Below are 15,610 nucleotides of genomic sequence, written 5' to 3' on the forward strand. Positions count from 1 at the left end.
ATGCAGGCAAACATGCGTTGAGTAAGCAAAAATATGGGCTAAAGCTAACATGCAACTGACACCAGCATCCTTGTGGTTTTTATCGGGAAAACTGCAATTCCTTGTATGCAGCACTCGCACCACTTATGATGAAATTACAAATCACCCCCAAATAATGACCATGAATAACTCCTCACATGACGTATAGGATTCTGGCAGGGATACCAAAGAACCAAAATCTGCCACCTGCCTTACCTACGACTGACGTAATGTGATCATTCCATTTCATATGTCTACAAATGTTTACACCCAGGTATTTCTGTGGGTTGCCTGATGCCAGTTGGGATTTAGATAGCCAACATCCCTTTAGTACATTGATACAGAACATTATCTGCGATGGTAAATGAATCGAAAGCAGCCATCCAATTGCAACAAATGGTGGTTTTATTCAACCTTTGACCATGGTTTCAACAGATATAAACCCACCTTCTTCAGAAATACATATAACTAAAATTTTGCATTGGAAAACCTCCAAATAACGGAGTGAACTGATATTTTTCCAATGAAAATATACTGTCGGCACACATCATTATTACACAATTAAATGTGCTGGCCCCTATGAGCAGGGCTTGTCAAGAAAGAATAGTTAAAATCCAGAAATAAAACCAATAAAATAAAATGTAAATGACCTACATGTCAACTCGTGTTCAAAATATTATGTAAAACACCCAGGCCACAGATTTCGTCACTTGTCTCCTTGTGTGAATCTTCATTGTAACATTTAGTTTTCTACTAATACCCCTTTGGATTACAGTTAAAATAATCCATCTATTGTCTTTCAGTGTTGTATTTTCACTTTGTCTACTGGTACCATGTATTTGATATTCCAAGCTTGCTCACCCACAACCATGTGTTTGAGGCTTTTCTCCGCAGTCTGATTTCTCCTTTATCTTCTTTTTACCCCATTTTTCAAGTTGTCTTTGATGTTTACCTGCTTGGCTTGTCTTCCCTTTACTTGCTTATTGGTTTACTGTTTTGAGTAATCATTTGTAATTTTATAATGATTTAATTGGTTTTCCAGTGGGTGAACTTTCTTATTTTGTGAAGCATTTAGACAATCATGTGTTTAATTTCTTTGTCTGGTCAGTTTTCTGTCATGCATACTGACAAAGTAAAAATAATGTAATAACTGCAATAAAGTAGTATCACAATATGTGTGTCATTCAATGGCTTGTTTATATGTATCTGTTTGCTAATGCCCAGTGACAGCAGACAGGTTGCTAATGGCAGAACACTCCATACTAGATAGTTTGAACAGCAAATAGTAGTGAGTGGCAAAGACGTGTGGTATTCTGTCTCATAAGCAATCATGCCATTAAAAGATCTTTGATTTGCTGTGCCATGTGTACATGATAGGGAGCTTACCATCCCTCATGGAATCAGTAGTTGACCATGGCTTCTTCACAATCAGACTTGCAGTGGCTAGCTAATTGCCAAAACCAAGCAACAGACCACATTGCCTAATATGACTTTTGAATTAAATGGGAGGACCACTAGATATGTGCCTGATAGGGCACTCAGATGAGACATGGGAGCAGAAGACCCTCTAGGGCCACATATCAATAGACTGCTCCTTTCAAATGAGGTTGGTGGTGCAGTAATTAAAGTGCTGGGCTTGAATCCAGGAGGAAAATTATACTTCGCTGAAGTCATTAACATCCTCATTTCCTGACCTGGGAACACTTTAGTTAGCACCACCTGCTATCCTTCAATGCACAGAGCTCTCTGTCATAGAACACCCCTTTTATTGGCTGGGAGGTTTGCAGTGCTTTGTCAGAGTGTTGAGATAAGGCCCCTAGACACGACAAAATCCGTAACCATATGCTGAGACATCTTCGTGCCAACAGCATGAAACATTTCCTTGGGCTTAAAAAGCTTAAAGACTTAATACTCTACTGTATTTGCTGAGAAGGAGAATTTCTGTCTCAATGGCAGGAAGGTATTGTTATTCTTGTCCTGAAACTGAGAAAGGAACCATGTATCTTAACTAACTACCATCCAATCTCTCTGATGAGTGGGCTATGTAAGCTATTTGAATGAATGGTCAACCACTGTCCTTGTTGGTGCCTTCAAGTCAGAGGGTATATATCACAATTCCTAAGTGGCTTTTGGGCTTTCCGGTCCACCACAGATCATCTGGCTTGTCTGGAATCTGCAGTGCGCAATGCTTTTGCACAGCACCAACATCTGACTGCTATGTTCTTTGACTTACAGAAGGCATACAACGCCACCTGGCAACATCAGATCATATCTGCACTGCATGAGTGAGTTTTCTGGGCAGTTTACCCATTTTTATCCAGAGTTCTCTCTCTCTCCTACTTTTTAGGATCTGAGAAGTTCAACTCTCAGCAATCGATATATACAAACTGGAGCCACTCAGGGATTAGTTCTGAGCATAATGCTGTTTGCTATCACCATCAGTGATATTATAAATGCAGTGGGACCCACAGTCTCTCCGTCTCTGTTGTGGATGATATTTGGCTGTATTATGCCTCTGCATCACTGTGCACTGTTGAATGCCAATTTCAAGGGTCTGTCTGAAGAATATGTGACTGGGCCCTGAGTCACGGCTCTCAGTTTTGTCTTGCAAAATCGCGAGTTGTGCAATTTTGCTGACTCTGAACTGTGCACCCGCACCCGGAAATTTATCTTGGTGACTTGTTACTTGAAGTTGTTGAAACTTTTCAGTTCTTAGTTATTTTGTTTAACAACAAGCTAACTGGGCTGCCACATGTCTGACAGTTCAAGGCAACTTGCATGAAGAAGCTAAGTGCTCTCCTTTTTGTTAGTAACTGCTTTTGGAACATGGGCCGCATAGTTCTTCTGGGATTTTACAAAGCACTGATTTTATCACGCTTTGACTATGGATGTGCTACCTATGGGTCAATAGCACAGTCTGTACTGAGCTTGCTGGACCCTTTTCACCACACTGGCATGCGGTTGGCAATGGAGACCTTCCGTACGAGCCCTGTTGACAGCCTCTTGGCAGAAGCTGGTGTCCCACTCTGCAGGTTAGACGACAGCAGATTCTGGCAAATTACACAGTCACATTCTGTCCGATGCCTACTCACCCATGTCATTCAACTCTGTTCCACAACAAACAGTTCAGTCTCTTTGCACAGTGCCATAAACTGGGTAGACCAGCTGGAATCAGACTTAATACTCTACTGAAGGTCCTCCAACAGCCTCCTTTATGCTGTGTTCCTAGAGCACCACCTAAACAAGCCCCATGATCCATACCCTGTCCTGTGATATGGAAGGACCTCTTTTGTGGCCCCAAGAAGGATGCTGACCCCTCCCTTCTATGACACCTGTTTCATTCGCTCCTCCACGATTATTTTAATTTGGTATGCATCTATTCAGACTAATCAAAAGTCAATGATAGGGTTGGTTGTGCTTTTGCGCATGCAAGGGGACACAAAAAGCATTGTCTGCTGAGTGCCTGCAGAGTAGACACTGCAGAGTTGGTTGTTATATCTCAGGTTTGCGGTATGTCAAATCCCTGGCCATGAAGAACTTTCTGATATGCAGCAACTCGATGAGCTGCTTAAGAGGCATATCCTTGTGCAATCCCAAGAATCGTTTGGTCTTCAACATACAGGACCTACTGGTTGATATCTACAGCTCTGGAAAGAGAGTGACCTTCATCTTGACACAGAGTCACATGGGCATTCCATGATATGAACTCGCTGACCATCTTGCTAAAGATGCAACTACAGTAGATCAGTTTGATGTTGGAATACCTGGCACTAACTTAAAATTACTATTTCAACTCAATATTTTGAAGCTGTGGGAATTGGAATGGCAGGCGACTACAAGCCAGAACAAGTTGAGGGCAATTAAAAGGTCCACTAAGGTGTGGCATACATCTTTCTAGGCCTCTTGGAAAGATGCCATTGTGTTGTGCCAACTACGCATTAACCACATGAGATTCACCCACGAGTTCCTTCTGTGTCGGGAGGATCCCCCTCACTGCAGCTGTGGTAGTCTACTGATGATAGTGCATGTTCTAGTTGAGTACACCCTGGCTGGTCTGTGGCACACTCTCAGCTTGTCTACCTCACTACATCAGATACATATGGATGATGAGGCAGCCACTACCAAAGTATTGAATTTACTGAGGGAGAGTGGATTTTACACAAAACTATAATACTCCTCCACTGACAGTGTTAAGGGCTGTTGTGTAGGGGAGCCTCCCCTGTGATGGGTACTCCCCATGTGACTGCAGGTTGTTTTCTTCCCCCATCACCTTGTTGTGCCCTTAGATCCTCTTGTGCAAGATACTGCCTGGGTTATCTCTATTTTCTTTTACCTGTCGTGTTACCACTACTGTCGAGCCCTTTTTAAACTCTTTGACCTGCTTATATAGTTGGAGCATCCAAGTCCCCACTTTTTTCACTTTTTTACCTTTTTGTGTGTTTCTTTCATGAAATGGAAGGACTGATGACCCAGAAGTTTAGTCCCTTTAACAGATAATCATAATCGTCATCAACTTTTCTGAGCTGTGGCCACCTTACTCATTGTGTCAAGGTTCCTAATTGGTCGCATGGACAGATTACAGCAACACACAACAAATGGCCATGGATAAATGCCACATTAAAGACAGGAGTTGTGGTATGGTACTTGTCAGAGATTGGTATTTGGCACATTGAGGTACAGGGGCATGTCATTGTACCAATGTGAACGACACGGAGGTAGAATAAATAATGATGATAACGGAATGACTGGAGACAATACCTGACAGTGGTTATTGGAGTGTTTCAATGGTAAAGAAAGCCTAGGGGTGTGGGAGGTTTTGGCTAAACCTTTCTTTGCAGTCCCCATTCTTCCATGGGTGAAAATCCAGCAGAGTATGCAGGAAAGCTTCTGTGAAATTTGGAAAGTAGAAGAGAACCACAAGTAGAATTGATTCTGTTAGGGTGGAGTCCTGTGTTATGCTTGGGTAGCTCAGTTGTAAGAGGATTGCCACAAAAGGCCTGGTTCGAGTTCCAGTCTGGCGCACAGTTTTAATCTGTCAGAAGACATCAAGACAGCACACACACTGCCTCAGAGTGAAAATTTCATTCTGGAATCAAGGTTTACAATGGTTTCCCAAAATCCTTTAAGGAAAATCCTAAGAGAGTTCCTTTGAAAAGGCCACAGCTGATTTCCTGTCCCATTCTGTCCAGTTTGAACTCGTGCTTCATCTTTAATGACTTTGTCGTAGCTGGGACATTAAACACCAATCTTCTTGTATACAGTAATAACGACTGATGAAAAATGGGTGCATGATTATAACCCTGAAATGAACCATCAGTCTACGTAAGAGAAGATATTGACCTTTCTGCACCTAAAATGTGTGCTTAGCTTACACATAACAAATAAAGGAAAGGCTACTGTGACTGACTGACCAGATTGAGAGCAGACATTCAGCAAGGTGAAACAGTAGGAAAACATTGGAATTGTATTTGAGATGCTGCATTCAGTCTAATTGAGATTTTCTGTAATCTCCCTAAATAATTTAAGGCAAATGCCTGGATGATTTCATCAACATTATAATGTACCCTCATCAAACCTACATTCACTTATTTGGCTGTCAAACTAATTACCTTGCATTGGTATGAGTATTATTTATTTGTGAGAAATGACTGGACCCTTATGTTGCACCAAAAGCAGAGCAACTCCCTGAAGATATAGAGGAAGTTCTAAGACATGTTTTCGCACACAGCTGAAATCAATCTTTGCTTTTGTGATGACAAAAACAATATGTTTTGAACTCTGGTTTACAACTTTTTAGACCAACAGAAGAAACAAATGCAACACTCTCAAGGACTAGGTCATTCTACTGACAAGAGAAAGATCAGACCATATGAGACATAAGTTACAGTAAAGGATGCCCCTCTCGTCCCTGCAACCACCTTGGCAGCAATGCACGCAATTATTGTCACTTGCAAATGATTATAAATGTGCTAAGTCACAGCCTGTGATAGACTGTCCCAAGCATCTTGCACCTGTTGTTGCAGTTCGGCAATGGTTATTGCAGGCCCGGAGAAAAAGTAAGTTCCTGCTCCATTGTGTCCCATGCAACTTAAATTGGTAACAGGTCTGGTGATCTTGCTGAGCAGAGCAGTTGTTGTACACAACACAGTGTATGTTGCATCACAGCTGCCGTATGGGGAAGTGTGCTGTCTTGCTGAAAAATTGCCTCGCCATCCTGTTGAAGAAAGGGCAGTAGCCCTTGGATAAGAGTTTGTGCAATGTAGTGCACCTTGCAGAAACACCAAATGTGTCAATTTGTAATTGATGTGTTGCCGCCCCCCCCCCCCCTCACTCTCTCTCTCTCTCTCTCTCTCTCTCTCTCTCTCTCTCTCTCTCTCTCTCTCTCTCTCACACACACACACACAATGAAGCCTGGGATGGGACCTGTGCATCATGGGTAAATACACTACGGAATAGACAGCTGATCAGGTCAGCACCATACACATGTACATCCATCACTTGCTTGCAGGCAGAACCTACTCTCATCACTGAAGACAACAATCTGACATTCCACTTCCCAGTTAACTCTTTAATAACACCGGAGTAGCCATTCTAAGCAGTGTTGTGGTGTCAGTAGTAACCTGGCCAGAGGCACACGTGATCTTAACCCTGCTGCAGGAATATTGTTCCGAATGGCCCCTCGTGTGACAGCAGCTAATGAACTGAAATCAGTAGTCACAGCACCTCTCAATTATGGAGGTTATGATGGAATTTATTTTAAGATACGAAAAATTGCACCAGGAGGCTCTTTTCCCCATAATCTTCATAAGTATTGGGTCTGTGGTATCATATTTGACCACTCTGAACAAGAGAATGTGGTACATCAAAATAACGCTTTTCTGGTGGATTATCTCGACTATGAATAATAATTATTATGCCTATATTTATCCATAGCAAGAGAACCCTGCCCATTGTCCTTTACTTCTATAGCTCCTTCATTCCTGCTATTCGCCCAGATTTACAACAACATCAGGTCGGTGGAAACTGATGATTAGAAGCCTCAGATAAGATTTTCCCCCATAGTGATAAATCTGAATGTTCTCTTTTAACCACATTCATTCTGTTTTTAATTTGTCTGAAATGATGGTGAATGACACCATTATAAATTTTAAAGAACCACTGAAATTGATGAGTCTTACATTGGATGTTAAACTTAACTGCTTATCATGACTTACGGATCAGAAAGCACAGTTCACAGAAGCTTTGGATAAATTAAAATGTTTTAGATATAATTCATGAGGACTAGCCTGCCTGCTGCAGTTTTATAAAGTTGTTGCAACTTGTTTAGGAATGCATAGTGTACAGTTCTGTTAGACCAGCCTATCTAAATATATTAGGTTTGATGCACCTCCGAGGAATTACACTGGCCACTGTGGTGTTTAAGACTTGTTCCTCTGCCAGTCTCCTTGCTGAGGCTGGGAAGCAGCCACACATGGTGGAAAAGTATGAAGTATTTAGTGCAGAGCTGCTTGTAATCCTAAAGTCATTGGATAAGAAACAGCATCAGGGTAGCAAAAAATTTCCCATATTCTTCATTTCTCTTAGTGACTTACAGGCAAAACAACAAATTTGATTCGCAGAGAAAATATTACTAATATACAAATACCAAAAAAAGATTTGTACCACCCCGGTTCCCAGAACTTCTGAAGATAGGCGTTGACTGTGGATATTGTATCACAGACACAGTCCTTATGACTGTTCTGCGATGTCTCTAAACCCACCCAAAGATGTAAACAACCATGCATGAGCAGCACTTATTAGACGGAGGGGGTCCGACAGTCGATCAGTTCCAGTCATCCCACCAGGAAGGAGGTAAACGGCTCATGTTGTCTGTAATTCAACCATGCCTAGATGGTTAGTACCATGGTTTGATCGCGTCCGCATTGTTACTTTGTGCCAGGAAGGGCTCTCAACAAGGGAAGTGTCCAGGTGTCTCGGAGTATTCCAAAGCGATGTTGTTCGGACATGGATGGGACACAGAGAGACAGGAACTGTCAATGACACGTCTCGCTCAGGCCACCCAAGGGCTACTACTGCAGTGGATGACCACTAACTACTGATTATGGCTCGGAGGAACCCTGACAACAACGCCACCATGTTGAATAATGCTTTTCGTGCAGCCACAGGATATCATGTTATAACTCAAACTGTGCGCAATAGGCTGCATGATGCGTAGCTTCACTCCCGACGTCCATGGCGAGGTCCATCTTTGTAGTGCAATACAGATGGGCCCAACAACATGCTCAGGATTGGCGTCATGTTGTCTTCACCGATGAGAGTCGCATATGCCTTCAACCAGACAATCGTCGGAGATGTGTGTGGAGGCAACCCGGTCAGGCTGAACATCTTAGACACACTGTCCAGCGAGTGCAGCAAGGTAGAGGTTCCCTACTGTTTTGGAGTGGCATTATGTGGGGCCGACATACGCCGCTGGTGGTCATGGAAGGTGCCGTAATTGCTGTACTATACGTGAATGTCATCCTCTGACCAATTGTGCAACCATATCGGCAGCATATTGGTTAGACATTAGTCTTCATGGATGACAATTCGCGCCCCATCGTGCACATCGTGTAAATGACTTCCTTCAGGATAACGACATCGCTCAACTAGAGTGGATGGCATGTTGTGCAGACATGAACCCTATTGAGCATGCCTGGGATAGATTGAAAAGGGCTGTTCATGGACAACGTGACCCACCAACCACTATGGGGGATCTACGCCAAATTGCCATTTAGAAGTGGGACAATCTGGACCAAAACTGCCTTGATGAAATTGAGGATAGTATGCTACAATGAATACAGGCATGCATCAATGCAAGAGAATGTGCTACTGGGTGTTAGAGGTACCGGTGTGTACAGCAATCTGGACCACCACCTCTGAAGGTCTTGCTGTATGATGGTACAACATGCAATGTGTGGTTTTCGTAAGCAATAAAAAGGACAGGTTTTTATGTTGATCTCTTTTGCAGTTTTCTGTACAGGTTCCGGAACTCTTAAGAACTGAGGTGATGCAAAACTTTTTTTATGTATGTACTTTCCATCAACTCCATGTAATTTCCAGTTTAGATGGTTTCTATAAATCTGCCAGCATATATGAAAGACAAGTTTTTTCCCATATGTTGCCTAATTCTTACTTCACTTCCTTTTGTTTTTCAACAAAATTTCATTTGTGGCATGCATGCTCAGAGGTTGTAAGTTCTAGTCCTAGTGACCATCTCATACATTTTTTCCTCCCCTTGGAGCACTCATATACAGGTTGAACACAGATAAACAGATTATATCATTTTAGCCCAAAACTTGGCTACCTCTTAGTGCATTTTTTGCTGCTTAATGAATGTCCTCTACCCTGCAGAAGGCTGGACATCATTGCCAAGGAAACAAATGTTTAACAGTGTGGTCTTCACAATAACATTAAATGTTGTTTTCTTCTGTGTAGCCCCATACTGCATGATTAAGCATTGATTTGCCCACTTCTGATCTCAGCCTCTTAAGATATTTCTTAGTTGGTGAGTCCTCATTGTTGTCAAGATGCAACATTTCAGTTTCTCTTTTCTATCCCAGAGAAAGGGTAATATTGGTCCTTCATAGTTGCAACCTTGTTTTTAACAGATGATGCAAGTTCCATGGATGTTTTAAATAAACTCTCCCTTGACTTCAGTCCATGTCACTGTTGTGGTTGCAGTTCATGGCCACAGCAGGGTCTTTTTTCCACCATTTTCATTCTTTCTTTCCTTGATCACAGCAGTTTCTCTTCAGATGGTGGTGGTGTAGTGACAGGAAGGGCATCTTGCCCACTGTCACTAAAAAATCCATAAATTAACATGCCGACCCTGTATAGATACAGGGTAAAGGCCAGGGAAAAAGAAAATAAGAATAGGAAGTGGTGGTATTCCAGCCAGGTACTGAAGCCATTCAGCTAGAGTTTGTCTGAATTCAAGTCTCTTCATGAAATTATGTTCCATATTGTGTAATCTTGTGTATCAAGAGGCATTAGCTATTATTCAATTATTGTAATTACTGACTGTGGCAGCAAATTGGTTTCTGGCCATTATGAAAAAGAAGTTGTGCAATGTACCTTCATGCTGTTGGACATTGAGCGTGGACATGTGTAGAATCTTTTTATAAACTTTGGATTTAGTGTGTGATCTGAGACTCAAAATGGCAGCTCCAGATTTTCTATCCAGGTGGTGATACAATACAGAAATGTACAGCCTTCCTTGTTGTACTGCTATAGATGGTCCAGAGCCATTCTTTGAGTCTTATGTTCCTCCCTTTGTGTGAAACCCATTGTATACAATTTTATTGTTCATTTATTGGTGTGTTTATCATGCACAAAATAAGAAGTGCTACCATTGTATTTAATCGATATTATTGTGTTAGATCAGTACATCAATATCTTATATAATGATATGGCATCTGTCTCTTCAGTTCAAACATCTATCCAGGACCATGCTTCCATTTTAAAACTGTTTCTAGCCTCCTGTAGTCTCGTAAACTAAAAAGGTGAACCAGACATCTAGGTTTTGCTTCACTTAATGCTGTTTTTGCTTTTGGCCACATACAATTGTTACTTACCAGTTTTCATCAAATTAACAGAGGGTTAGTACATTTGCAAACTATGACAGTTCTGCTGGCCTTTTGTTGGTAGTAAATATCAACTTTGCTAACCTTTGCCCAATTATTAGTAACCACATGAACGTATAAAATTCAGGTAATGGAAAAACTAATGTTCACTGTGGATATTTCAGTGTTACTCTATGTACATCACATGCTGATCATGTAAATGACAATTAAATTTGAACCGTTTCCTTACACAGGTGAAAGAAGAGGAATCGGAGGTATTTTCTTTGATGACTTAGATCAACCATCACAAGATCAAGCTTTCAAATTTGTTGAAACATGTGCTGATGCTGTAATCCCATCATATATTCCACTTGGTAAGAGTCTTATGAGAGATATATAAATTATCACAATAACAATAGGTCCGGTAAATCAGTTACTTATAAGAAATGATTTTAGTGTTTGTATAATTTTCAATGTGATAGGGTCCGCAGCTGCGATGAATTTTTTGAATGTTTGTGTCCATATTATGAAGTCAGTGAAAATAACCTGTTCAAAATGTGCTCAGAAATGAGACTGTGACTCACATAGCATCCTGGTACTATCTGCATATAACCCTAAATTTTAGTATTAAAGTTGCATCATGCTGAATATAATGCCTATTAACAACACAGACTAATTGAAAGAATGGGTGTTGAAAGTACATTATGTTGTGATACCCATAAGAAATTGAATATCGTGGAGGTATTATAGTTTCATGATGTGGTTATGTAGTGCCCTAGTTTCGCTGTTTCACTGCAGCATCGCTCACTATTGAAAAAAATTAACTGAAATTTGCCATAAATCATTATGAAAAGAATGATAGGAATTCTAGGCCTGTCAGCTACGTCTGTCTGTAGTGCCGTAATATCTTGCATGTCCATTTGTGTACCATACATAATACGAAACATTATGTTCAGACATATGTTCACAACCAGACAAAATAAGTGTAGCACCCATAAGAGGAGGAGGAGGAAACAAAATGAAACTTCAGGAGTATGTGATTTTATTTATGTGATTACAAAATTTATCAAATTTACAAAGAACTTGATAGTATGAGCCCACTTCTGAGTGTGATGTTGCATCCCATGTAGCCTGGATGCATGCACTGGTTTTATTAGGTAGGATATCATAAAGACATTGTATTTTCTACCAAGGCAAGCTGTCCCACAACTGTTGTAACTGGTCGTTGATGCCCTGGATATAGGCACTGATTTGGAATTGATGTGTGAACTGATCTCACACGGGTTCTGTCAGGGTCAAATCTGGGAATCTTGCTGGCCACAGGAGTACCTAAACAGTACACAGACAGCTCATAAAGACACATGCCATATGTGGATGAACATGTCCTATTGAAAATATGAACCACAATGCTGTCTCATGAAAGGTAAAATGAGGACACAGGTTGTCTGTGATGTACCGATGTGCCATCGGAGTACCCTCAATCAGTAACAGCTATGACCTGAAGTCATACTCAATGGCCCTCCACAGCATGATAGCAGAAACAACGCAGCTATGCCTTTCCAAAACATTAAAAGTCTGAGACCCCTACCCAGGTCACCACCATACTCACCGACAGTGGTCATCTAGATTATTTCAGAGCTGTGTCATCTAGATTATTGCGGGACTGTGATTCATTGTTGACAGTAATGTGACACCATTCATCAGCAGTCAGTGCTTCTTGGTCATACCACCGCTCCAAATGCAGCCATTTTTTGTGTTTCGCTGTTAATGGCCGGCTACAAAAAAGGGGCGGTAAGTTCCTAGTTTGGCTGCTGTTAGTCTCAACCAATGGTGCTGGATGACAGAATTTTGCAGGGAGTCCATTACATTTTCTTGGACAGAGGTGCAGATGTGAAGGGATCACTGTGGGAGGGCAGGCACAACACAGTGGCCCTCCCTTGTGGTGGTCAGACATGTTCAACCAGAACCTTGACAATTAGTGTCTCTCCTTTCTTGTTCTCATGCAGTCCAACATTGAGCCACTGTCACATCTGAATGTCCCACAAATCTGCAAATTGCATAATTTGGCCTCTCCCCCCCCCCCCCCCCCCCTCCTCCTCCTCCTCCCAAATTGAGATCCACAATGAGATCCCTTTAAAAATCTGTCAGGAGGCCATAACACTGCCTCTCACACACAAATAACTGTAATTTATTCTGGCGGCTGATGGACCATCACTGAGAGTTGTAATTCTTAACTATTTACATAACTACCAGTGGTGTGTACATGTATGAAATTACATTGACATATGACAATGTCCTCTGGGTGCTTCACCCTTTTTTGTCAGGCAGTGTATGAGGGTAAACCAGAACATAAGGACAATTATTCAGTTTGGTAGTTTTAATTTCACAGAACATTTACAATATCGCATCATTTGCAGAATACTGTCAACTGGAGTTAACACATTTATTGCAACATCTCACTCATTGATGGAAATCGCCAAGTGAGATAGCGCAGTGGTTAGCGCATTGGACTCGTATTCAGGACGACGACGATTCAAATCCTCTTCAGCCATCCACCTTTAAGTTTTCAGTGATTTCCCAGAAGTACTCCAAGCAAATGCCCAGATGGTTCCTTCGAAAAAGCACAGCTGATTTCCTTCCCCATCGTTCACACATTCCGAGTTACTGCAGCATCTCTAATGACCTCGGTGATGACAGCACATTACCCATAATCTTCCTTCCTTCTGTCTTTCCTTCAACGGAAATTGTTTTTTAAGTTTTGTGAAGTTATGCTGCTTAGTGCCACCAATAATTTTGTTTCACATTTGTATCCACAAGGGACTTAATTTTTTTTGGTCACTATTCATTGTAAGAAATAAGAAAATTCTCATCTTCTTTTTGCCAAAACTAGCCTGACACTGGTGTGTGTCATCATGAGCATTGCTGTGGAGGAGAAGCCAGTTACTAAATCACCAAAATGCACCTAATTCTGTTGTGCCTTATGATATTGCTTTACTATTTGAAGATAATGTTGCTGCTAAACTTTGGTACCTTAGAAAACAAATTTGTAACAGACTCTCCTATTCAAATGAGAACAACAAAGCAATTAATTTTTGCGTTGGCTTTCTCTTGTTGTGCTTCCTACAGTTGTGGTGATGAAGCATCCTCTACTGGCTCAGTTGACTGCTTTCTGGATGCAGTAATTGTTTCCAATGCTGATTTTCCAAACAGAACACAGATTTGATGTTAGAATGTCATTCTTCATGTCAACAATTACAAAATATCCAAACACATGATTGAATTGCATTAAATATACTTTTTGTCCCATAGAATCTTCTTGAGGGTATCATCATGTATGTAGAACATGCCATAAAATCAGAATATGTAATGCATATTTATTTATTAGTGTGTCTATGCTTGGAGAGTGCTGTTACCCCATAGTTGCATATACAGTTAATGGAAGGCTACTTCTGTTGCTTATAGATACTTTATTAAAGTCCATGACTTGTTTTGTCCTTCACATCCAGACCATTTCCAGGTGGATATTGTGCTGTTGTGAAGCAACATCATTTGACACTGCTTCACAACAGTGCAATATCTGCTTGAAAATGACCTGCATGTAAAAGCTGAAACCAGTCAGGAACTTCAAGCCTTTCCACTCTGATGATGAACCTCATTTGACAAGATTTTTCATAGCTGTCACATTCTCCATTCTTGAACCTGACTGTGCTGGCATCAATGCATAGTTCCCCCCAGTCGACTCGCATATCTTTTGTGAGTACATGCTTTGCCATCATGGTGCCTCAGGTCTCACAGCAGTACTTCCCTTTCTGTGCTGCAGGTCTATCTTTCTACCATTCTATTTTCCTCTCTGACTTTCCATTGGATGGCCTGCATGGTCCGATAGTGATTGGATCTGATTTGTGATTTTGGACACTCACTTTCTTCCCTTCTGACAGTCTACACTTTTTCATTCTTAACTATATGATCCCTTTGTTGGGCCTGACTTGCTAGTCCTTTTCCAATTGTTACAGAAGTGCAGCTTGTGCAGGGTAGGTCACCTAGTACAGCGTATATACCATTTTTTTCTCTTTTTACCTTTTCTCTCTTGCACCATTCCTTTCTTGCAAAGGTACTGTGCCCAAAACTCTGCACAGTAGCCATTCTCTAGGGGAGGGGGAGTGTTATCAAGTACATACACGGTGGTAACTCTCTGATCACACAGGGACCCCCAATAGGTTCCTGAGCTAAAACTACCAATGCAAGCCACAGAGTATGTGGCCGTCATGGCTGGCGCATGGGTACTGGGTGCTGTGGCTGAGTGGAACCTATGGTGAGAGTCCCCATTCAGAGTGGTGGTACCATGGTGGAAGATTCGCACCTGAAGCAAATTAAACTTTCTTCCATTGGTGGCTGCAAGGGAAAGATTATTATAATGCAGAGAGACATAACCCCACAATGTTTTCTTCCGTGGCTACACTGAGGGAAGAGGGACAAGCCAAATATCTGCATGCGAATCACTTCCCCCAATACTTGGCATGTACTAGGACTGAGGGGGATACCTTTAATGCAATGAAACCATTATTTTTTGCCAAAAATATTGAAGACAAGTGTAAGGAAGTGGGGTCTCTAGGTAAAATGCAGAATGGTTTGTTATTAATTAAAACTTCCTCTGCTGCCCAATCTACTGCTCTCCAGGCATGTGATCGTCTGACATACCTGTGATCATTGCCCCACACAAAATTTTGTACACAGTACAAGGAATCTTCTTCCACAGAGACCTTACACTCCAAACAGATGAGGAGCTCTGTGAGGCATACATTATACTAGCCTTCTACAAAAATTGCCCAAGGATAATTGTATGCGCACAGGCACCTTTGTCTTAGCCTTTGAAAGGAATGTCCTCCCGGAGAAAGTTAAGATCATGGTGTGCAGGTTAGGTGTGAAACCCAATGTTCCACCATCTATGAGGTGCTTCAGATGTTCATGCCTTGGGTATATTTCATCTCACT

At 41.5% G+C, this 15,610-nt stretch overlaps 1 protein-coding gene across 1 annotated transcript in view; it reads left to right on the forward strand.

Annotated features, from left to right (window-relative positions):
- The window catches only part of LOC124721908 (oxygen-dependent coproporphyrinogen-III oxidase), a 92,806-nt gene that overhangs the window by 58,935 nt on the left and 18,261 nt on the right, over window positions 1–15,610 (forward strand). Inside the window, exon 6 of the mRNA XM_047247061.1 lies at window positions 10,874–10,993. Within this exon, the coding sequence (XP_047103017.1) occupies window positions 10,874–10,993 (120 nt within the window). The remainder of the gene's footprint in view (window positions 1–10,873; window positions 10,994–15,610) is intronic.

This window comes from Schistocerca piceifrons, chromosome X (assembly GCF_021461385.2).
Source record: "Schistocerca piceifrons isolate TAMUIC-IGC-003096 chromosome X, iqSchPice1.1, whole genome shotgun sequence".
In the NCBI taxonomy this organism is placed as follows: Eukaryota; Metazoa; Arthropoda; class Insecta; order Orthoptera; family Acrididae; genus Schistocerca; species Schistocerca piceifrons.